Genomic DNA, 23,856 nt, shown 5'->3' on the forward strand with positions numbered 1-23,856 from the left:
AGATTTAAGGCTTGATTTAAAATTCTATTTTAAATAAAATAGAATAAAATTCTGTTCTAAATTGTAAAAACAAATCTGTTGCAAATGAAGTCTATTAAACTCAGTTAATTGTTATTACTTATTTTGCTCCAAGCCATATAAGTTTTAGAACCCAGCAATTTGAATGCATGGTTTGAAATACAGGTATAGATCTAAGGTGTGAGGCTTACTGTTTCCAAATCATAGCTTCATTAAAGTGTTAATTAATATTGCTTATAGTGAAATTCTTTTCTTGAAAATTGTTATGAAGTAAAAGATCTAAGGCTACTTCTGGCATATCTCTTCCAGATGATGCTAGAACAGAACTCTGTGGAGGGCAGATCAGAACCAGAGAGACACAGAGGGGCAGATTCTTGTCTGAAATAACCAGGCCCAGCTCCACTGGAGCGCACTGGGGAAATGGCTCGCAGCAAGCCAAGGCAGATCCTGCCTATCATGGTAACAAAGCTCAGGTCAATCCTACTGGAACTGGCAGTAACCAGTGAAACTGTGCTGCAAGTATTAAAAAATTATGTCCCTGCTTTTAGCTATGCCAAGAGATATCTGTGAACAACCAGCTGAACAGCAAAAGGGTTGAATAAAGCAGGGAAAAGAAGTACATGTAAAATCCATCCTAGATTATTTATTGCTCAGTGTGTCCCGTAGCTTTGATTAAGGAATTGGGTCACTCCCACTAGATATTTTGGGTGATGCATCTGGGCCAGGCTGTCACAGTGATGTGCAAGCCCACACAAATGCCATGTGCATGTAAAAATATGCAGATTTCTATAAGCACGAGGTAGGATCTTCTCCCGGAGCCCTCCTCCCAAGGTACATATCCATGAGGGATTAAGTCCCTCCTGAGCAACTTAGATGCCTGGATCACCATGAATATCCTGACCCCATCAATTTGATCTTCGGGTCACCTGAGCCACACTTGCTCCAGGCCTTCATACACGTGGCAGGGACAGCAGGATGGAGCAGACATGAACAAGGCAGGATGTTATTCTGATAGACAGTGTATGTCTCTGGCCATGAGGCTGAGACAAAACCCACAAAACCCCCTGCCTGCTTCCCAAAAGGACAGAGTTGAAACACAAGGAAAACAGTCATTTGGAAAAGAGGCAAAGCTCTGGCTGCTTATCTGGGTACACCAAAAGGCATCAATGTAAAACCAGAATATTAAGGCACATCCAGACACGTACAAAAACATGGGCCCTGCCATATAAGCTGTAGAAGAAGGAAGCATGAATCTACATTTACCTAATGACTGCTGCCAAAACCAAATTATTACTCATCTCCTTCATCCACCCACTATATCCAAGAACTGTAAAGTACAAGTGGAACACAGCACACACAGTGGGACAAGATGACCACCTCTGTTCATTCCAAATATAAATTCATGTTTCTTTGCACTCCCTCACTCAGCTCAGTGTGAGTAGAGATTGGCATTAGCTGATAAGCATAGCAAAGCTTGAAAATGCTGTCATCTCTCTGCAGAAGCTGCCAGCTGAACTGTTAAGCTGGGAGGTCAGAGCTGACTGGCTTGAGCAGCAGCTGCATGTGGCCCTGAGAAATGTGCCAAAGGCTTTTCCAGCTCAGACCCGCGAGATGCTAATCCGTGGGTAAACCCAGCACACAGGGGGCAAGCCAGCTCAGCTGTGCAGGTGAAGAGTGATTTAGGAGCCCCCGCAATGGCAACACAGGGAGTCAGCGCCTGTCAGTCTTTTTGATCCCTTCTAGCTCCCTGCACCAGCAAAATATAGATTATGATTGTGCCAAGTTCTTCTTGAATTGCAAGGGCATCTATTGCCTCTGGCATGCTTCCAAATGCAGTTGTATAAATAGAACTGTGCTGGACTTTCTATGTAGCGAGGAAGTTATTTATGCTTCACTTTTTTTTTTTTTTTTTTTTTTGCATGATCCAGAGAAAGATTATGTGCACACACAGGAACACAGCCTTAATAAGGCTGAGAACCCCGGGTTTTGCATTTTCTTCTTTTTCTTTGTCATCTGCTGAACACATACACAGCACTTACACATTTCATGTTATATATTTCCATCTGCTGAACACAGAACTTACACAGTGCACCATTGTTTTTCCCCACAGAAAACTGAATTTTGAGTGAATCTTTGCAAACTAAAAAATGTTGCTAAGAAAATGTTTGTAAGCAATCCACGCAGGAATTCAGCACGTGCAGTCCCTTGATGTCAACCACTTCTTTTTCCCATACTCGCCTCTCTCATTGCATGACAATTTCCTACCGTGTGACTTGGAGGCAGCATATCATAAGAGTGATTTGTTATGTCTCATGGGATAGAGAACCTGCCTGGCCTGGAGCCTGGGCAATAAAGGAAAAAGGGGCACAGGTCACATAGCCTACAGCAGCTTTGAAATATCATTCAAAAGCAAAATGGACACAGCTGGTTTTCATATAAGACATATGTCTTTGAAAAATTTTATTTTTCCTTGATAAAAACTGTTTTCTTGAAAAAAAAAAAAAAGAGAAATTGGTTTCAACTGAAAACATACTGGATTGGTAAAAGCATTCTCATAAAACCCACTTAACAATTTTCTAATGGTTAGCCAGAGTTTCAAATCTTGATGCCTAAATTTGTTCTAGGTTGGTATCCAGGCCCATAAACTCCTTGAAAACTAGGAATGCCTGAAAAGAGAACCACTTAGGCTGGTATTCTCACTTTTAGGAACATGTTCAGGGTGATTTAGGTCAATCATATTGTCAGTCAGATGCATGTTGACTCTGAAAAAGATTGGTGACTGAAAGTTGTGGATGGCCCAAACTCTCCAGAATATTTTCTTAGCATCTTTCAGCATAAATGCAGGCTGGGTAGAGAATGGATTCACAGCAGTCCTGAGGAGAAGGACTTGGGACCATCAGATAATGAGAACTGAACACAACCCAGACATGTGTTTTCACAGCTTAGAAAGCCAATGGTGTCCCGGGCTGCATCCAAAACAGCGTGGGCAGAAGGGCCAGGGAGGAGATTCTGCCCCTCTGGTCTGTTTTGCTCTGCTCTGATGAGATCCCACTGCAGGGCTGCATCCAGCTCTGGGGTCCCAGCAGATGGAGGACATGGATCTATTGGACAAAGTCCAGAGGAAGCCATAAAGATAATCAGTGCCTGGAGCACCTCTCCTGTGAAGATTGGCTGAGAGAGCTGTTTAGCCTGGAAAAGAGAAGGCTTTGCAAACACCTACAGCCTTCCAGTACCTAGAGGGGTCTGCAGGAGAGCTGGAGAGGAACATTTTACAAGGGCATGTAGTGACAGGACAAGGGGGATGGATCCAAAGCGAAAGAGTGGTCTAGTGGAAGGTGTCCCTGCCCTTGGCAGGGGGAGCTGGAGCTAGATGAACTTCAAGGTCCCTTGCAAAACAAGCCATTCTGTGATTTTTCTTATCTGAAAACTTCTAGGATCACTTTGAGCTGTTTCTGAACCACTGCTGGTTCAGTGAAGACCACACCTCTTGGTTTTCCATTGCTAGACTGGGATGAGTTCAAAAATGTCAGCTCACTCATAGTATTGCTCTCTTCTGGGAGTCATAGCCAGTGAAAGATTCTCATCTTTCATACTAAATTATCAAGTATTCATGGTATTTAAAAATAGATTTTCCATGTCCTTCTCTATACATTGCTTGCACGTCTCTGCCAAGCTTACAAACACAGACCTTGTGTAGTAAGAGAGCAGCATCTGGTGCAAGGTGGGCTGCAGAGAAAGGCTGTGTCCATTGCTGACAAAAGCTCATTTCAATGTCTCAGCACTTTTTTTCAGAAAATTTGCCAGGCCCAAAAGTGCTGGAGGCAAGTTTGCTTATTTGCAAAAAGAATAAACAAGAGGTGATTTTTTTAGCATTGCACTGCAGTGGGGATTTCTTGACTGGGAGACTGAGAGGCACAAATTGCAAGACTGCAAACCCAGATGGACAGTACAAATAACACAGAGCAAGAGCTCATTTATTAGCAAACTCTGAGCAACACAAACCCTTAATAAGTGATGTTAACAGAATATTTGCTCTTTCCCTAAAGCCCGGGCCCAAATCCCACCTGCTCTGCCTCACCATCAAAGACTGGGTAGCCCAGCACAGCCCTGCAATGCTGCCTGCTCCTTCCAGGCACTGGAAAGGACAGAGATGTGTATCAGCAGCACAGCACATACTTATTGCCTTCCTACAGGAAGCTGTACTTTGTAGAAGATGCTGATTCTCTGAAGCCATTAAAATGACAGATGGGGAATTCCTAGGAGGAGTTTGATTACTGATTTCACAAGCCCAGGAACTGTGAGCTCTTCAAGCTGGCTCAAGATGTTTTAGCAGGTGACAACACCATCACAGCAACCCAGACGCAGTCACACCTCAGCCTCCTGAGGCTGGCCACGGCCGTGCCGTGACACCTGGAGTGCTACACTGGACCTGGAGGGAATCCTGCAAGGCTCATGGCAGGGCTGGGGTGCCAGCAGGAACCTACGTCTGCAATTGGCCTGGCTCATCCCTCCAGGCAATGCTCCAAAAATAGGTTGGCCCAAAATAGAACTGTGGGAATCCCTGCCCCAAATCAAGCTTCAGAAAACACAATTATTGATGAGGTCCCAGTGGGACAAAGGCTCTCTTTGAAAGCTGCGTCCTCAGGCACCAAGTGTGTAAGTCTCTCTGGACAGAAAAGTCAGGTCATATATGTGGTCACATGTCTGTTATGCTGCAGGGTTTCCATTCTACAGCACTTTTTAAAAAATACAAATTGAAATGTAAGTAGGAGGAACAAGCAAACCACTCCACTTTGATATCACACTGTACCAGAGCTATTACTGGCTTAGGTCAGAAGAGGCATAAGGAATGCTCCAAAAAATGGTTTTACGTGTTCTTTATTTAAACAAAATGTGCAAGGGGAAGCAGAGGTTTCACATTCCTTTTTGCTAAGCAAGTTTATGCCTTTTACATTGGATAACACAGGGTCTTACATTACACACTGCAGTTTTACACCCTCCAGAAACCAACACTGATGTCAAACAAGCCAGCATGGTGAGCTGGGAGTACAGCATGCACAGACATCCACATCAAATTGTTCCTAAGCATCTTACACTTTACAGCTGGATCACTGCAGACTCAAAGAATTACACCATCACAGACACATTACAAACATTCGAGCAGGCAACAGATAGGAGAGAGTAAAAAATAAAGGTTCACAACATCCTCAGTTGACTGAAAGCTAATTGATGTGGCATGCTGTGGGTGTTACTGATGTCTGTGGAGGCACACACTGAAATCACCTCCAGAGTTTCTGAGAGTCTTTCAATCCTGATAAGACTTCACAAGGAGCCACATGAGGATCACAGTAATCAGGACAACCATGAAGTTGAGGCAAATTTCTCGTGTGGAACGTTCCATTTTTTAGGAGTAATGAGAAGAGAGCAGAGGTCTGCAGGCAGAGCAAAGGGAAAACTCCAGTGACTTGCTTGGATATGTCCTTGAGCTCTTACTTCAGGTCACAGGCTCTTAAAAAAAAAGAAAAAAAAGAAGACAAATATGTAAAGGACAGATTCACGAAGGTGGCAGATTCCATAGAGCTTTTTATGTCAGTCTAAATAAGTGTTGTTTCAGTCAGTAAGCACTGGGGTGCTAAGAAGTAAAAGCCATCTTTGGCAGCTTATCACCTTCTTTAATTTCCAGCAAGGACATTCCCAGTGTCACCCCAAAATACAGTACACAGGGTGAGCCGTCTTTGGATATCAATGCTGCTTTCTGCAAGTATTTTCAAATAAATAATGCCCAAGACCCATTTAACACTTTCAACAAGTATACATTCTAAATATACTACTACTAAGAGTTTTTTAATTCCTATATTTGTAGGTGTATTGTTTTTTAAAATATAAGTGCAAACTATTATTTTATAGAGAAATATTAATAAATCTGAATTATTTGTTACTAATACAAGTACAAGAGAACCTAAGGTTAGACATTTTCATTTCTGAAGAACTTCACATATTTTTGAGTCATTTCCACAGATGAAAGAGTATTTTCTCAATAAACTTCTGCCTTTCCTGAAATTTCAAGGAAAAATTGAATTGAAAAATGTTAAAAGTCTCATATTTCAAAACTCCCATTCAAGTTGTACTCATAAACTTTCCATTGGTTATTGCTTTTATATACTTTATGACAGCAATTTTTGAATTTTATATTATTTTGTAGGTCATACAGGGAAAAGAAAATACTTTATCACGAATATCATGCACGAATCTCTGCATGCCATGTAAATAAAATAAGAACCCTTAAACAAATGAAACATTAAGTCTAGACGAAGAATTTCAGCTATGCAACCAGATTAGGCTGTAACATCTCTGGTGCAGATTAGAAGCCTTAGGACCATGCCAGCATGACGACAAAGAGTTTCAACTGAAATTACTTTAGTTTGCTGATTAAATATTAAAAGCCTAATGCATGCAGTTAATAAATTCTTATATTTTCAATTTGTTTTGCCAGCCTTCTATGTCCTTGCACATGAGAGAATCTGACCTAATAGGTAAGTCAGTTCTTTTACCTTGAGGAGGTAAATGGAGCCCAGTGGTTCTGCCTCTGGACTTTGGGTCACTGCAGATAATTTTTCCCTCCAAACTTCTGCTTATCTCCCACTTGGTCTGGATGCTCTGTGTCTGCGTGGGAACTAAAGTAGGCTGAGGGTGGAGACCAACAAGTGCATTGGCAATCCAGGTGCTGACATCACCCCTCCAAGTATTTTTAAAGGGCTAAACTGGGCTGCAAATTTGGTTAAGGCTGTTTATGCAGTGGGCTCTGTGGGTGGATTTGTTCTTTTGCCATGGTGCTGTACTAACAGCAGAGCTGTGTGCATCCCTCGGGAGTAAATTGGATCTGACAGAGAATTTCATACAATCATAGAATGGTTTTGGTTGGAAAGAACCTTAAAAATTATCTAATTCCAACTCCCCTGCTGTGGACAGGGATTCCTTCTGCTAGACCAGGTTGCTCAGAGCCCCATCCAATCTAACCTTGAACACTTCTGGGAATTGGGGCACCCAGTTTCTCTGGGCAACCTGTTCCAGTGTTTCACCACCCTCACAGTGAAGAATTTCTTCCTAATATCTAATCTAAACCTACTCTTTTAGGTGGAAGCCATTCCTCTATGTTCTGTCACTATATTCTTTCCTTTGGCCTGCTGGTGTCTTCCCCAGTGTGGAGAAAGGGAAAGAAAGCCTCTTGAAGAGTTCTGTGTGCGGAGCTAAAGATCTCAAGACCATTCCCAGGACACAGAGCTTGTCTACATATATACCATTCTGAGTACAGTACAGCTGTTGCTGTTCCACATACCTATAGTCTGCACAGGCTCTTGAGTTCATATGCATTTAAAAGAGAGTGAATAGGGAGCAAAATATACTTTTCATTTCAATACAAATAACTGAAACAGGATAATTTCCAGGATAAAAAAGTTTGGGACTAGTTTGTTCTGAAAAGTACAAAACTTTTCTTTAAAAAACTGTTAACACTCTTACATGCTCTTCCTCCATTGAGTCTCAGTGATGGTGTGAATGCTTCACCTACCTGAGCATACAGAGAAGTATTTCTGCCACCCTGCAGTATTTCACCCCAGAAAGACACTGATCCATGGCCTAGAGAGCTGTAACCCCCACATTCCCTTACCTTAGCTCAAGGCACTGCTAGAACTTGCTGTAAACATGAACAAGAAGAAGTGACTATTTGCTCCCTTTGAATTGACACAGCAGAGCGAGCTGGAGCGGACTGGGAGCAGACAGTGCCATGGGTTTCCCCCTGCTTGGAAAATGCAAATATTTCCACTGAAGTCAGAGAGTCACTTCTGCAATACGGTACTGCCAGAGGAGTGGGGGGATCCTGCTCAGGTTTAAGTGAGTAAGGCTAGCCACAACACTGACCTTATTCTCACTGCCAGTCACTGTGTGATACATAGCGTGCAGATAATTTATTGATTCTGGTGCCTTTTGTATATTTATATTCCGGCATGCTGGGACATACTTTAGCTCAGAGTATCCAAGCTTGTTTGTCACCATCCCCGTCCCTGAGCTCCCAGGTTTCTCTCTCTGCACCATCCCTGGCACTCACATCACAGGACGATGGCCCGGTGAGCGAGGCCAGCTGGCTGGAAACCTCCCTGGTGGAAAACACAACAAAACAAATAGCTGTGGGTAACCAGGGGGGCGGAGGGGTGTTTGCTTGGGTTTTGCTGGATGATCTCCCTAAATAGTCTTCCCATGGGATCAGTGGAGGTAGGAGGCAGATCAGAACAGTAGATTTCCTTTTCATTGGTTTGACTGCCTTGCCACTGCCCTCCTACACAACCAGGCAGCACATTCAAAAAAGCCGGTGTGCTGTGTGGGAGCCTTGTGCTAAAGTACACAGATCAAACAGCAAAGGCTTTAACCCTTGCCCATTCAGGAGTTACATGCCTAAGTAGGTTTGCAGGGTCCTGTTACGATTCTTGGTCTGCTGAGCCATCCATTTAGGGAAAACTTGGGCAAACATCCCACACTTACAGGGATTTGGGAAATCCAGGTTGAAAATGCTCCTTTTAGCCAGAGAGAAGCAAGATTATGACTACCATGGGGCTAACCTAGACTAGTTGCTCTCTTGGGATGTTCTGAAGCAGAAATCTGTGGATTTCTCATGCTATACCTCATCTACTTCACCTTGAATCACATAAATCTTCACCAGAGAAAAGGTGAAACATATGAATGTCATTCATCCTAATTACTAAATGTTACACAGCACTGCCCAAATATTCCTCTTGGGCTATGGAAACCTTGGGATTTGTTTTACTCTCTGCTAACAGAAAACTCAGAAGTGTATTTTTTAACTTAGAACACATCAGCTCTGGTCCCCATGCTCAGATCCCCTGCACTTCCACAGTGACAGAGAGCTCCTTCTCGACTCTGTCCCAGTTCATCTCCTTCTTTAATGTCCTGCATGACAGCTAGAAAATTTCTCTTCTTCAAAGCAGGGAAACGGCACTATAAATGTCACTAATCACAATGCATACAATGCACACAATAAACACTCTATCTCACCTCTGTAGATGATAGCATAGATGTTCCTCTCATTTTTTGTGCTGAGGATCTTGCAATAGACCATAGATGAGTACATAGGATCACAATTATTAATTGTTGAACCAGAACAAAGTTCATCTGACCCAACACACTGAGTAGTAGGGAAATCTGGGGGAAGTATATAGAATCACAGGAAATATAACATGATCCTTGCCTAGATATGCTCAAACATCTGGGATTCGGTCTACTGGTATTGCTAAATAGAGACTGCAAACAGGCTGCATTTATGGCTCACTCTTGCTAATTCCATTAATTCTAGATCAGGCAACTTGTTAATAGTTGAGCTTTACCTATATATTACATATGTACACACAGACATACACACAGAGACTTCTGGAAAAAAAAAAAGGGCTTAGCACTGACCAGGAGGTCCAATAAACACTCCTGAAGTGGAATTTCCCCGGATGCTAACTGTGAATCCAACTAGTGTCTGAACATCTGACTTCAACTCACCACAGATTAGAGTTTGTGATTGCCAGGTGAAACTTCTGCCCCCTCCACCCAACCTCAACCTCACCCCCTGCAAAAAAAAATGAAAACACTTATTCCTGCTCTTTATGAAAAAGCATAAAGACCTTAAAGGCTGTTTGTTTAGAAAGTTGGTCTATTTAATCCAAGTAATTTAATATTGATTAGGAAAGCAGAAAGGATAGAAGAGAATGAACATAGTCATTTTACTTGAAATGCTAATCCAGTAATGCTAATACAGTGTTGAATATTTTTCTCATTGTCACTTTTTCTCCTTTTTCTGACAGATCTGGATGTTCTCAGCTTTCATGTGGCCATGCCAAAGCTCCATTTTCATGCCTCGCATACTCAAACTTACGGCTCCAGTCTATATTTAAAGTTGCTGTGACTATTGCACGTTCTTCCCAGCCTACTAATCAAGTACCATATAATCTTTCAAAGCCATTCTTACACAGTTAGAGGATATTGTCCTCATTTTTGCTCTTGGCATTACCTTTCTTACCAATTGCAGTATATGTATGTATAAGTATGGGCCATGCATGAGTCACGCAGGTGTTTACCATTGTTGCTAGCATAATTCCTCATTCTCTGTCAGAGCTCATTTCTTTTTATAGTATTTTCTTCTTACAACATTTGTATTAGATTTTGGGTGTTGTTTCATTAATTTTAGACTTTAGAAGGTACTCTACAACATTTTCAATGGGAAAAATGTTACAATACTGTGAGACAAACTACAAACTTCTGTGGCAATATACTTAGGTCAATAAAAGACCACATGCAACCTTGAACACAGAGGGGAAAGAAAACTTGAAATTACTTCTAAAGCACCAGAAATAAGCGGTAAGATAAGAAGGATAAAGAAAAGGATGCCCTAATTTTAAACTTTTATAGCTGGCTGTCTCAAAAAAAAAAATAAATGTCAGGTCATGAGTGAAGAAAACATCAATTCCCCCTCAACAGCAGTGACCCAGTCACTCCAGGGACAATCAAGCAGTGAATAGCATTAGGATATTAAATATCACAGATGGAATTATGCAAAAAATGCTGTTGAAAGTTAGACAAAAATGGGTGTATGACTCCCATCTAACATCTTACTTGGTCTGAATGGAGTTGAATTCTGGGACACAGCCTTCATATTTCACAGAAAACCACTAAAAGCCAACTACTCCTCACGATGCTAAATGTCAGACTTTGAAGTTAATGAGTTTCTCCAGGAAGATAACTAAAGGCTAGTAGGGAACTCATGGCTATGCATTGGGATTAGCTATCGCTGCACTTGCTTGTCCAGACAGTACTGGTGGAAGCTATGGAGAGAGTTTTGAGCTTAAATGCTTGTAAAGTTAATTTCAGCAATCAGGATCAAGATCACAGACATGTAAATTACTGAGGACACACTCTTCCATACCACCTTAAAATGTGCTGCCATCCAGAGCTGCAGTTTGAGCAGACAGAGTAGGCAGGAGCACGTTAAATCCCTGGGAATATGAACCTCTGCATTGGCAACATCCTCAGTAGCACAGCAGCTGTGACCTTTGCCACATCTGTCTTCCAATAAATGCCATTTGTGAGGTTTATGATTGAACCAGCAGACTTCTGTCCACAAGCATAAGGTGTTAGCAGAACAGACCAAAAATCTAGTCAGTACTGGTTCAAAGACAAAACAATCTGCAGACTAGTTCGGAAATACATGAGAGGGATTGGTGGCAGAAGATGCATCAAAGAATACATTCAAATCAGAAATTAAATCAATCTCTTTAAAAGTGATTTCTGAGCGGTGGAGGAAATTTTTACAGGGGGTGGAGGAGAGACTGGTGCAGCAGGGTTGGAGGCCCAGACAGAGAAGTGCAGATTTCTGTACTCAGGCCATGGTGTTCACTGCTTTTGCATCAAGAATTATAGATACCCTTGTAGCTATCAGCATGTCACAAGTCTCCTGCAAAGGGCTCAGCTATCCCAGAACAGGTAAGGACACAGAGCAAAATGGGTGGCTGTGAAACTACAATCTTTTTGTTGCACCCTGGTAAATGGGCATATTAGCAAAGATAGGGTGCTTATCTCAAAAAAAAAAAAAAAAAAAAAAAGCAAGCAGCTTTGTAAGTAACTGTAAAGTAACTTCTGGGTAGGAGTTTGGCCAGGAGTTTCCACTGATGTCAGTCAGGTTCTCCCCTTACTCTAGCACAGAGTGAGGCATCTGTACACTTACAGCCTGGTTTGATCTTTTCCATGGAAAGAAGCGAGTCTTCAATAAAATATGTGCTGGCACTGAAGAAATACAATTTTTATCTCTGTGAACAACAATATCAGCACTACTGGTATGTGACAAGCTTTCAATTTAACCCATACAGCTGTTGTGTGAGCTCTCACACCCTCAAGTCACTCATAAGGCAGCCTGTAACCCCTCCCTGAGCAGCAGCATCGCCTTTAGTTACCAAGTAGCCACCAGCTGTTGTGCCAACACACCCTGGTACTTCCAGCCAGCAGTGTTTGTGTGGGTTTGCAGGGCTGTGGGCTGATTAACCTCTCTGAAGGCTCCCAGCCCAGCTCTGCTGCAACATGCAAACCACAGGGCTGCCCTTACCCCGGGTGTGCTGCGTGGCTCCCCTGCCTCTGTCATGTTTGCCATGGAACAGCAAACACAGATGCCATGGAGCAGATGCTGCATTTCAAGAGAGCAGCACTGTTTCTCCTCAGACAGCAAACATCCTGCCCAAACCCTCACGACAAAGCTGTGTCAGCCACAGGGGAGTGTTGAACACCCTGGCTGGCTATAAGAATACAAAGAGGGGTGTGCTCCAGAGGGGTGATGGGGGCTGTCCTGAAGGATTGGTGCTGCTGAAGGGGAATGCGGCAGGGGAGCAGCCTGTGCATGCAAAATCCAAAAGCAGTGGAGGGCACCACTCTCTGTGCACCTGGAAACAAATCCTTTGACAGCCCCACCTGTGTCCAACAGACAGTCCCAACCGAATCCAACAAAGGAAAAACACTGGAATTCTGACTAAACCTTGGCCAAACTGGGTTCTCAAATACCACTCAACTTCTGGGTATGCCCTACTTGTTAGGATAAGGCTGGATTAACTTGGTGGGGGGGAAGGCAGGAGCAGATCCTCTCTCAGCATGGATTCATCCTTCATTTTTGAGGTGTTTATACACAGCCAAAGAGAGTCAAGAGGTCTCTAATGACTTTCTAATCACAGCAGTCATTGACCTTGTGTGAGTGGGATGAAATCTAATATAAAGCTTGACTCAAGACAATGCAGACCAGAGTTTTGTAACAACTAATCAAAATAAATTATTATTCTTTCTCAGAGCAATGTACTTTTTATGGAATTTTAAGGAATAAATGAGAAGTAAAAAACAGCTACTCTCAACAATTCAGTAACCACTTCTCCAGGACCCAGACGATTGCTCCAGGCTATGAAATGCACCTGAAAATGTTCTTGAGACTGTCAGGATTTAATCCAGAAAAAAAACGTTTGAACAGACAAATTAAGGGAACAGTCCAAAACAGCACCCTCAGCCTGGGCCCCACCAGTGCTTCTTCTTTCCTCTTACTTAGTCAAAATCCACATCTATTATAATCATTCTCCTAGTCTGTTTTGATGGGCATATGTTCTGGGTCTTGGAAAGACAAGTGTTAAGAGTGAACAATAACTTTTAACAGGACTACTGACCAATAATGTATTGGGAGCAAAGTCTTTTAACACCAGATAGCTGCATCACTAAGATTAAGCTTTCTCCATTGTTTGAGATAAATGTTCTTTGCCCTCTTTTTGTCTTAGTAATCACAGTTTGTGCATCACTGATGAATAGTTAAGCCTGCTTTTTGCTTTCTGCAAAATCAATTCACACATCTCTTCCTGAGCAGATGGAGGCTTCCTTACCTGAGGGTGTACAACTGCAGAGAGGAGCAAGTGAGCAGCACACAGACACCCACTTTTACGCCCACAGATTTCAGTGTTATGTGGCTAAGGGGCAAATCGGGGAGCCACTCCCTGCTCAGCTGTCATACCTTTCCTTCCCTTACTCTATTAATACATTAACTTTCATTCCCTACCCTAGAATAGGAAACTACTTGTTTTGCCCTCTCAGGGCTTGATTAGGCAACTGCTTATAGCAAACCTGTGCATTACCAGACCAGCTGTCAGCATGACTCTCTTTGGAATAGGTCAGCAGTGAAGCTGACCTGCCAGTGTGCGCTCAGTGTTTATGGCAGATGGAGCTGAGCACTCCACCTTCCCTTCACCCTTGGGTGTGCTACCCATTTTGCACAGTGCAAACACTTCATAGGTGGTTACAAGATGCTCTGCTTGCAAGTGCTGTGTTGAAAGCATTGGCTCAATGCACCTCTGGCATCTGCCCCTCTGAAGTATGCTCCAGTTCTTCTTTATTGGAAAACATGTTATCTGCCATCTTCCAGACCTTTCTGCATCACAGGAGATACTTTCCAGGCAGGTAGTCTGGCTAAATTGTGGACAAGAATTAATTCCTACCCATTGCAGAACACAATCCAGGGTGTGCCCAGGTGTCCAAGGAGGCCGATGGCACCCTGGCCTGATCAGCACTGCTGTGCCAGCAGGAGCAGGGCAGTGACCGTCCCCCTGCACTCAGCACTGCTGAGGCCACACCTCCAACCCTGGGCTCAGTTCTGGGCCCCTCACTGCAAGAAAGACATTGAGGGGCTGGAGCGTGTCCAGAGAGGGGCAGTGGGGCTGGGGAAGGGGCTGGAGCACAAGGGCTGTGAGGAGCAGCTGAGGGAGCTGGGGGGGTCAGCCTGGAGAACAGGAGGCTCGGGGGGACCTCACTGCTCTCTGCAGCTGCCTGAAAGGAGGGTGTAGGTCTCTTCTTCCAGGTAATAAACAGAAGAACAAGAAGAAATGGCCTCAAATTGCACAGAGAAGGTTTAGATTTTGTTACGAAAAATTTCTTCACGAAAGGATTACCAAGCATTGGAACAGGCTGCTCAGGAAAGTGGTGTAGTTGTCATCCCTGGAGGTGTTCAAAAAATGTGTAGATATGTCACCAGGGGTTGGAGTGACATGGTTTAGTGGTGAACACAGCAGTGCTGGGTTAACAGTTGGACTCTGTGACCTTAGAGGTATTTTCCAATCTAAATGATTCTATGATTGTAACTCTTCCTTGGAAGAGAGAGTCAGGGATTCAAGTGAGTGCATTCTTTGGCTTGATTTGATAATATTAGCAAGATCAGTACTTTGTCCATAGGACCTACACAACCATCTGACATCTAATAGACTGCTCAGGCTGGGTGACATGAGACTGACCTGTGTCAACTCTGGATAATAGAAGTATCAGTTAATCCAGCAGCAACCGCCAGGGAGCCACACTCTGATCCTCTGCAGAGCTCCTGTGGGCCTTATTATGCTTTTGGAGGGAAGCAGAAATCTGTGCCAGGTCAGAGAAGAAACTTGTTATTCCAGGAAATATTAGAGGAATGTTGCTTCATTAGCTTGAGCTAAAGTTCAGTTTTTCCACCCCGACACACTGATAAGGGTTGAAGTTGTTGATGATTGCCTGGGCAATAAGGGCACGAGAACCTTGCTAGCCTGTGTTGTTTTGTACGTGCAAGCCTCATCGTAATAAGAAGTTATTGGTTCTGTGCCAATTATCTTCTGAGGTTTGCCAGCACATGGCTTGTATATGACCGGCCTGAGAGAACAGAAGGTGCTGAGGAAATGTCAGCCAAGGAGTAACGGAGGAGTGTGTGTGGTATACAGGGGGGGCAGGATGCATGGGATACCCTGAGCCAAGGAACCTGACTGCTCCCCACCCCCGGAGGCATAACTGCGTGCCTTTGCCTCTTACTGTCCCCCAAACAATTTGAACTGGAAGAAAATGAAGGTCTTGCCCTGTGAGTGCTCTCAAGAAATACAGTATATTAAACTTGGTTGGAGAGAAAAGTGGCCAAGCAGAGCCCCATTCAAATTCAGGGAAACTGGTAAAAGACAAGTCATAATGATTTAGAAAATGCTGTTGGACCCCAAGTACTCACAGTGAGGTTGGCAGAACTCAGAGACCACATCCAGTTAGAACAGGGTTGAACACAGCTGGACACAGATGTAGGGCACAGAGTTTTCTGCATCCAGCAACAAATCAGAATGGGACTTAGTGTGATTAATGGTCAAGGCTGGTGCTTCTGGCTTTACTGTACTAACCAGGCATAACAGAGCTGGTTTAGAAATGTCAGGGAAACACATCTTATTTCCGGCAGAAAACTGCAAATAAAAACATGACTGTATAAATAAATAGGTTTTACCAACTGTACTTAAAATCCCTTCTTCAGCTGAAATTCAGACAATTACAGATTTAAAAATGAAGTAGGCAAGAGCACAAAATTCCCATCACAGTTTCATTAATATGAGATTGTTTCTAAAATCAGGTTATTTGGATTATCAGGTTATATTCCCTCCGAACAGTCCTCTGTTCTTCAATCCATAACCACTCAGCTCAGACCCAGGTTATTGTAATTGTCCAAGCTATGAATTTCATAAACACCTTAGCACCTTCATAAACACTTTAGCAGGTTGATGCCTGCAAGATAACCATAATCTCAGCAAGAAATATTGCTTATCCTACCTATAAATCCAACCTTGGATTTGGGTTTCAATCTCATTAGCGCATGCCTTTTCCAAAACTCATCACAGAGGACATGCAGGAGGTGATGAGTTTTCCGAGCAACCTTCTGAGTGCACAACAGAGATAAAAATTGCAGCCATCTGCCTGCAGCATCCCCAGCACCCACCCTGAGGAACTTCATGACGTATATGGTACCTATTGAGCCCTGTCCCCGTGGAGGAAGAAAATTTGTTCTGAAATCAGATCCAGTGCCCATGTGAATGTCTGTCACACTCACTGCTCTGTATTTTGTATCCCCTTTCTGTTGTGTTTTATTCAGAAGTTTCAGATTCCCATCACAGGCTATCAGGTTGCACATGATAGCAAGTGAGAAAAAAGGTGTGTTGTGTTATTTGATCTCAGTCCCACCAGGTTTATCACAGACCCAAAAGTATCCCTCGTAGGTGGCAAGGCCTTTTACTGAACAATGCACAGCTTGCTACACTTCACACATGACTAGGTGCAAATCCTTATTTACTGGGTTGCTGAAAATTTAGCTAAACTCCAGATTGAAAAAAAAAAAAGAAAAAAGATGTGACAGAATTTACCTACCCATAAATTTGGCAGGACTGTATCTCTGCTGGTCCTTGTCTTTTCAGCAAAATATCCAGGCACACAGGAGGAGTGGAGGGCTCTGCTCCCCTCTAAAACCTCAGAGATCCCCTGCTTTTCCATACAGATCACCCCACCTCCATGCTTCCCACTAGTCCAAAAGGGACCCCCTGGGTGAGCTGAGCCCCGCAGAGGCACGTGCCCAAGCACGGCTCCTGCAGCATGTTACTGGCACAGTCTGGATATGATCATCCCATCTTAAGAAGGAAGAGAGCTATTGGCAGGGCAGCTGGGCCATATCTCCCCTTCTTGGGGCAAATAATGGCCCTGGTTTTATTCAGTAGCACAAGCACAGCAGTGCAGGGCTAACACTGTGCCAGGCAGGTCAGCCTCAGCACAGCCTGACATGCCCTTGCCCAGCTCTCCAAGCCTCCTCACAAGGTACACCTTGTTAGACCTTCATTTAAGTTCTTGTGGGCTGACATTAAAAGCAAAGTGTTAAACTGAGACTGGGAGAGGAGCAGCAGCTCTGGGCCTCCCGACAAATTAACAGTGTCACAAGGGACATCTGTCCCACTTACAGTCCATGAAATATTTCTGAAATAATCTTCTGGAATGTGAGAAGAAGGTCTGATAGAATGTCACCTCCTGGAATTAACAAAGCACCAGAAGTGCTGTAAGATCACAGACTCATGGCCCTCATCTGCTGCTTGGATTTGTAGGACAGAGGCACATAGTCAAGAAGCCCCTTGTGCCAAGGGCCATTGAGGCACAGGATTAGCCATGACCACATGTGCAGCCCTGGAAGGAGGTCCCAAACCCAAGCAGGTCTCATGACTCAGAAGGAAAGACACAGGCTTGTCATCTCTGGGGAATTCATTAGGCACTTGACTGCCCCTGGGCTTTGTGCATCCATGCAGGCCACAAGAACATTCCCTCCCCAAGCTGGACTGTGGATCTGTCCAGCCTCTCATGTTGATGTTTGATATCCACTTCCCAGGGATAGAGAGAGACGAGGCACAGCCGGGGCAGCTGGAGCCACACGAGGAGGAGCACGGCACCGAGGCAGCAGCGCTGGGCCGAGCACAGACGGAGCAGCACGGCACCAGTGCTGCTGCTCCCACGCTGTGAATGCAGCACCCCAGTGCAGGGGGCTGCTCAGGAGCTCCAGTGTCACAGCAGTGCCCTCTGGAAGCAGCATGCCAACTGGACCCAGGGGAATTGCCCAGTGCCCATGGAGCCTATGCTATGATCTCACGGTGTTGTAAAAGTCAAAGGCAAGTCAGGGAAACTTAGAAAGCCAAACTATGGGAATCTTATGGCATTTCCCTGCTTACATTCTAGGTACATAATCAATGCATATCGGAGATGAATGGTTAATAGCTACCCTCCTAATTTCAGGTGTTCCTAAAGCGTAGTATGCTCTACAGGTGGGAATTGCTGATAGGAGGCACACCTCACCACAGGAATATCCTGGTATCTGCCATAGAAAGGTAATGCAAGCAGAATGGCAACCCCTAATTTCTCCAGCCTTAACCAGCCTTTCAGCCTAGCTAGCACATTATAACCTAAAATCAGCTTGGTGACAGGAAGGCAGGAAGAGGAGGCAGGCCCATGTGCTTCAGTGGCTTTTACCTGACTCATGCTGTATAATTTCCTCATTCTGCATAATCCCAGTGACCAGAAATTTCAGGAGTATTAAATTAGCTGTGTTGGGGTTTGCATGCACCTTTTCCCATTAGGAACATTCCCTGAAAAATTCTGGTAAAGACTTATTTTAACACTTTTTTTTTTTTCCCTAAAAAGCATTTAAACTAAGAAAGCTGGAGAAAATCACTGACACTTGAGTGAGATTTTAAAATGCCTCTTCTCCCGTTTTCCTCTTGATAGAACTGGGGAAGAATTAGTCACAGTTTATTTCTCACTATCTTTCCTGAGAGCGGTTCACTGAGGTGATGAATTTACATAAATTCATCTGATCTGTAAATATTGTACTATTTCTTAGTTTTCCTATAATATGTTCCTGGACAAATGCAAGAATTTCAGTAGAGAAGCAGTTAAATTTTTGCTGCAAATAGTAGCTGCAGTGAGCTCAGGGAGAAACAGCACAGCTGGCAAAACAACCTCCCTTTAGGGCCTGATTTAAATCCCAGGAAATCCATAGAAGCTGTCATGTTTTTAGTTCAAGCAATACTTATTCTGTCCGTATCTTGGACCTTTCACACTCTTGTGAATATTGGATGGATCTGCAGGGCAAGCTACTGCAAAAAAAAAAAAGAAAATATTTTCAGGTCTATTTATTTCATTTGGACAAAAAATTATTTGAAAAAATGTGTGTTTCATTCAAGAGAGAAAGAGGAGAGTCTGAAAATATTACTTATACTAAAAAAAAAAAAAAAAAAGGTTGGGTTTTTTTCCATTCAAAAAAGCATTATTTGTTTACTTTATAGACAGCAAGTCCTTTTCTTTCAATTTCAAAGCTGAGGATCACTAAAGCCCAAGCTATAGTCTTTCCATTTAAAAAAGGGCATACTGGAGAGCTCTTAGCTGTAAGTAGTTCATGAACAATGAAACTATTGCATTGAATCCTTTTTATTCCTGGATAAACCCAGAGGAGAGAACAGGGGAAAAAAGATGAAAAAGGTGTATACAGAAAGGCAGCAGTATTTTATTTTTTGCTCACCTGTCTGTATGCCTGCCCCAGCAGTCTGTGGAGAGAAAGGCCAAACTCAGCATCTCTGGAGACCCTTCTATGGAATGTTAGCTAGTGCAGGCCACTGTGGACAGCGGGGTGGTGCTGGGGCAGATTTCTGCCTTGGTCCCAACCACCCCTTGTGGGGAGAGTTTAACCTGCAGCCCCCCAGGAATGGGGACGAGCTTTCCTGAGCCAACCTCATGAGATCAGTGCCAATCCCTTCACAGGAGCACAAGGATCCATGCGTGTCCAGCACTTTCAAGGAAGAGCTGTGCTGCAGTTCAGCTCTACACGGTACCAGGACAGCTTTGGTGGTATCTGCAGAGGCCAGAAAGCTCAAGAAGAAATTCCTGCTGAAGGACTGGGTCAGTTTTTCTGTAATACAACTTGAGTTCTCCATCTTTCAAAGGCTACCTTCTTCAGTCTCAGGTGGAGATGAATAGAGAAAAAGCAGCTGCATAGGTATGTATGAGCACAAGGCATTTACATCTCTTTCTACCATGGCCCAAAGAACCAGACAGATAACTTCTTTTGCTGTTCTTGGAGATGGAGAAGAACCAGAAAAAACATTTTCATAACTAGACACCATTAAAGGTGCCAAAATAAGCCTCATCTGTTATAAGCATTTTATTCCAATACAAACCTGAGAACAGAAAGAACACAGCCATAGCACAAGCTGCTCTCAGCAAGGAGGAAAGGGAGTCCAGATATGAAGCCTGGAGTTCATGCAGGATTCACCACTAGCCCCTTTATTGCGACTGAAATAAATTGGCTTAAAAATTGCAAGCTAAACCCAGCTGGGATCAGTCTCACTTATCAAAGTTGTACATTAGAAAGTATTTGTATTGTTCATATACTTTATGTGCTGTAAATATCTTCTGTAACAATCTAGGAAATTTGGGTGTTTTTAGTCTATTTCAAATATTATTTTTTCCAAAACCACAAATTCCCTGCTCTTGCTCTAGGTAGCAAGATTTCCCTGTTGGTACAATGACATTTTATGATTCTGAATATGGGTCTTTTACCAGACCTTTGGAGCTTATAATTCCTGCGAGGAGATAATCTGAAGGTCTTGGTGTTTATGAACAGGCAAAGGACAAATTCCAATGGTTGATAGAGGGTTGAAAGCTAATCTTCACAGACACTGAATTTCAAGCAGAGTTTGCCTCTTCAGTCATTAGTCCTTGCTGCAGCAGCACCTGAAGAATCCTTTACAGCTCACAGCTGCACCAACCCTGTTCCAACGTGCTCCTGAGGCCTGGCAGGTTTCCTGGGATGAGCAGCAACCAAGGCACAATGTACAGCCAGAGCCTGCTGTTGACAATGTGGCCAAGGCAACATCATGCCATGGCTGCCATGGGTCTGGGGCTCCAAAGCTCCCCCCACAGCTATCCCTGGAATGTGCATCCATCCCGGCCAAAGGACACCTGTCAGCTCTTGCTTCAAAATCTCATTAAGGACTGGCTGGGCATTATCTAATCCAGAAGGACTTGTTTGGATGAATTATTTCTACAGTGAGGATCCTGCAGTATAATGTTTCAACTGAAGTTTGGTGCTCTTATTCTTTCAGGCATGGAAATCAAGAGAACAAATGGAGAAGGATTAGGAGAACTAGATAACTCTTCACTGAGGGCACTGGTTAAATAATCCACTGTCACCTTCAGCCCTTGTCTGACTATTAAGAGGCAATCCCAAAAATGGATACAGCTGATGAAATCAAAGTAAGCAACAAAACCACAAAAACCTTGTAAGTGTTCTTGGCCTGAAAAAAAAAAAATTCACATACAAGTGTTTTAAGACATTTAAATAAGTTCCTTAGTTATACAGTGGAAGGAATGTGGTGTGCAGTTAACTTGCTGAGTGCTTGCAGCCCAGCTGGCATCACCTTGACTTCAGGGCCTCCTGAGAGCCACACTCCAATTTGGAACTGAAGGGAGCCAGGATAGAGAAGGAAAAACTCACCAGTGCCACTGGCTCTTAGATCCCAACCCCTTTGTTTGACTAGTGACAAAAAAATAAACAAAAAAGTGACAACATAATAAAAGTATAACTCAGGGGAGGGTTGGGGGGTGTCCATTCCCTCCACCCCCAGCCTGGCTGGGTGCCGAGCTCCCCGCAGGAGAAGACCCAAGCTGCAGCATCCCAACAAGTGCTTAAGTGCATGTTTAGCTGTTTGTGAGTCAGCTGCTGATTTAAGAATAGCTCTTCTCACTCAGAATTGAGTGCACTTGAGGATCTTTGCTGAATCAGGCCACAGGCAAATTGTTATGCAGGCATATTTTATTCAAATGGTGATGCCCTTAATGAAAAAATTTATCTAGTCTTGTTCCAGACATTTGAGATTTTGCTACTGACCAATAGAGGGCCTTTCTGTAGTCCAAGAAATATCATGAAAATGCCAATACCACTGAAGTGTAACCAGTTTCAGCTTTTTAGAAGCTTTCCATTCCATTAGCCAGAAGTCACATGTTCAGGCAGTACATGAAATGGTAATTTCGGATACCTAACCCTTGCTCTGTGTGTAGCAGGTTGACACCATGTACCATAGCCTACAGAGACAAAGGAGAGACCATGTTCCTGCAGTCTGGTCCCACATATTCAGCCAAGACAGGCTAATGACACTTTGTACCTCAGTTACTGTCCTCATTTTCTCCAAACCCAAGTTCCTACCATCCCATGAGCCTTTGATGCTGCATTTTACAGCACTGGGTGAAAAATATCCCCCACAACCTGTACTGAAAGAAGCAAACCTGGTCTTCCCTAGGCTGAGGGAACTGGTTTTTAATTTCCCATGTGAATGCTGTAGTCATTTCTCATTACACTCCAAGCAAGCAGTTGTCACAACAATCACCAGTGCCACCATTTAATTTAGTGAGGACCCTGTTCCTGGAGACGGGGGGACACAGGTGCAGAGACCAATATACGGTCCAAGAGAACCAGGACCAAGAGAACCACCTCTGGACACCACTGAGTGAGCTGTGATGCCAACCCATGCTCCTTGTTCAGACCCTGGAGCCAATCATTGGAGCATGACGAGTGTGGGCAACATGCAGGAGCATGCTGCAGTTTGGCTTGAATCATTTGATGGGATACATTGGATCTGGGGTGATTCAGTTCTGTCTCAGTCCCTTTTCAGATCCCAATGATCATTGCCACAGCTAGCCTGACCGGATTAATTTTGGGATCACTGGCCATCTTCCCACGAGTCTTCAATGTCATTGTCTGCCCAGAGTCTCGTCCTGGTGCTGGGTCAGTAAAGGAATGTGTTGCCCTTTGGATCACTGTTTTGCCTGTTGTAGCATTGGCACCTACTGGAGGATGCCAAAAGTCAGCCAAAGTGAGGGGAAAGTACTCCATAAAGGCATATAGAGAAAAGGCTCCCAAGAATCCTCAATAAGCCTCAAAAGTCCTGCAGCCAGGCTGGCCTTGCTAGAAGCAGGAGGTTGAACTTACTACCAAAAAATTATGATGTTTTCTAATTTATTTAACCCCTGCTGGTTGTTGTTAATCTGGTCCTTTTGATTCTATTTTGCATTTGGTTTTTTGGGATGCTTTTAATTGCTGCGATGTCTTCTTCAGTACTGTGTTCTTTAACACCTCAGTTGTGCATGTCCTTGCAGAGCGAGTATTGGTTGGGTTGCTCCACATAGGTACAGTGTAGCCAAAACAGAGGCCTGACAGCTATAGGAGAGACATGCACTTCTATAACATTAATAAGAGCTTGTCTTCAACCTGTACACTAAAAAAGGGCAATTACCAACTGCGTGCAAGTATTTTGTAACATTTTGTGATGGCGTTGATAGGCACAATTTCTCAAAAGCATGTGAGTTAGGTAATCATCAAAGGGGCAAAGAAAGCTGTAATTACACATAGGAAGTATCCCAGTAAAAAAGTTTCCACAGGGAGAAGAAGCATAGGGGCATAGAAATAGATGGGATAAGAGCTGTTGGCAAGACAATAGAAAATAGCACAAGTGGCATCAGGAACTGAGGAGACCTTCTGCCCCTGTCGGGAGAGTGTCAGTAGCATGAAAACATAAGGCATCAACAAGGAAATCAGAGCACTACCTGTGCTCTGAGTTGTCTTTCTGATGAACTGTCAGGACCTCAGTGATTATGAATGACCAGGACTGTAGCCAGCAGTGCAAACTGTTATCTCTGTGGTGTCATACACTCCCAGATAATTTATGACTGTCAGACTAAGACTGTTCTCTATGTAGTGGCAGTGCTTAATATGCCCATTTGCAAGTGTGTTGCTAATGAATAAATTTAACAGATGATTTCACTTTAGAGTTAAGTTGGTATGATTTACCAGTCTTCCAAATACGTAGTCTTGAGCAGCCTGGAGCATATAATGAAAGATATATTCAGTTTCATAGGCAGGACTTA

At 43.5% G+C, this 23,856-nt stretch overlaps 1 protein-coding gene across 1 annotated transcript; it reads right to left on the bottom strand.

Moving 5' to 3' along the window:
* Positions 1–5,189: 5,189 nt before the first annotated feature.
* Positions 5,190–6,710, bottom strand: SLN (sarcolipin). The gene is made up of 2 exons (XM_085575978.1): positions 6,570–6,710; positions 5,190–5,526 (listed from the first exon to the last, which is right to left on the bottom strand). Exon 2 carries the CDS (start codon positions 5,417–5,419, stop codon positions 5,324–5,326), a length of 96 nt encoding a protein of 31 aa, XP_085432104.1. The 5' UTR covers positions 5,420–5,526; positions 6,570–6,710; the 3' UTR covers positions 5,190–5,323.
* Positions 6,711–23,856: the final 17,146 nt, after the last annotated feature.

This window comes from Lonchura striata, chromosome 1 (assembly GCF_050655825.1).
Source record: "Lonchura striata isolate lonStrDom1 chromosome 1, ASM5065582v1, whole genome shotgun sequence".
Classification (NCBI taxonomy): Eukaryota; Metazoa; Chordata; class Aves; order Passeriformes; family Estrildidae; genus Lonchura; species Lonchura striata.

Excerpts from the sequence above, each read along its gene's own strand:
- SLN (XM_085575978.1), bottom strand. The coding sequence starts at position 5,419 with ATGGAACGTTCCACACGAGAAATTTGCCTCAACTTCATGGTTGTCCTG.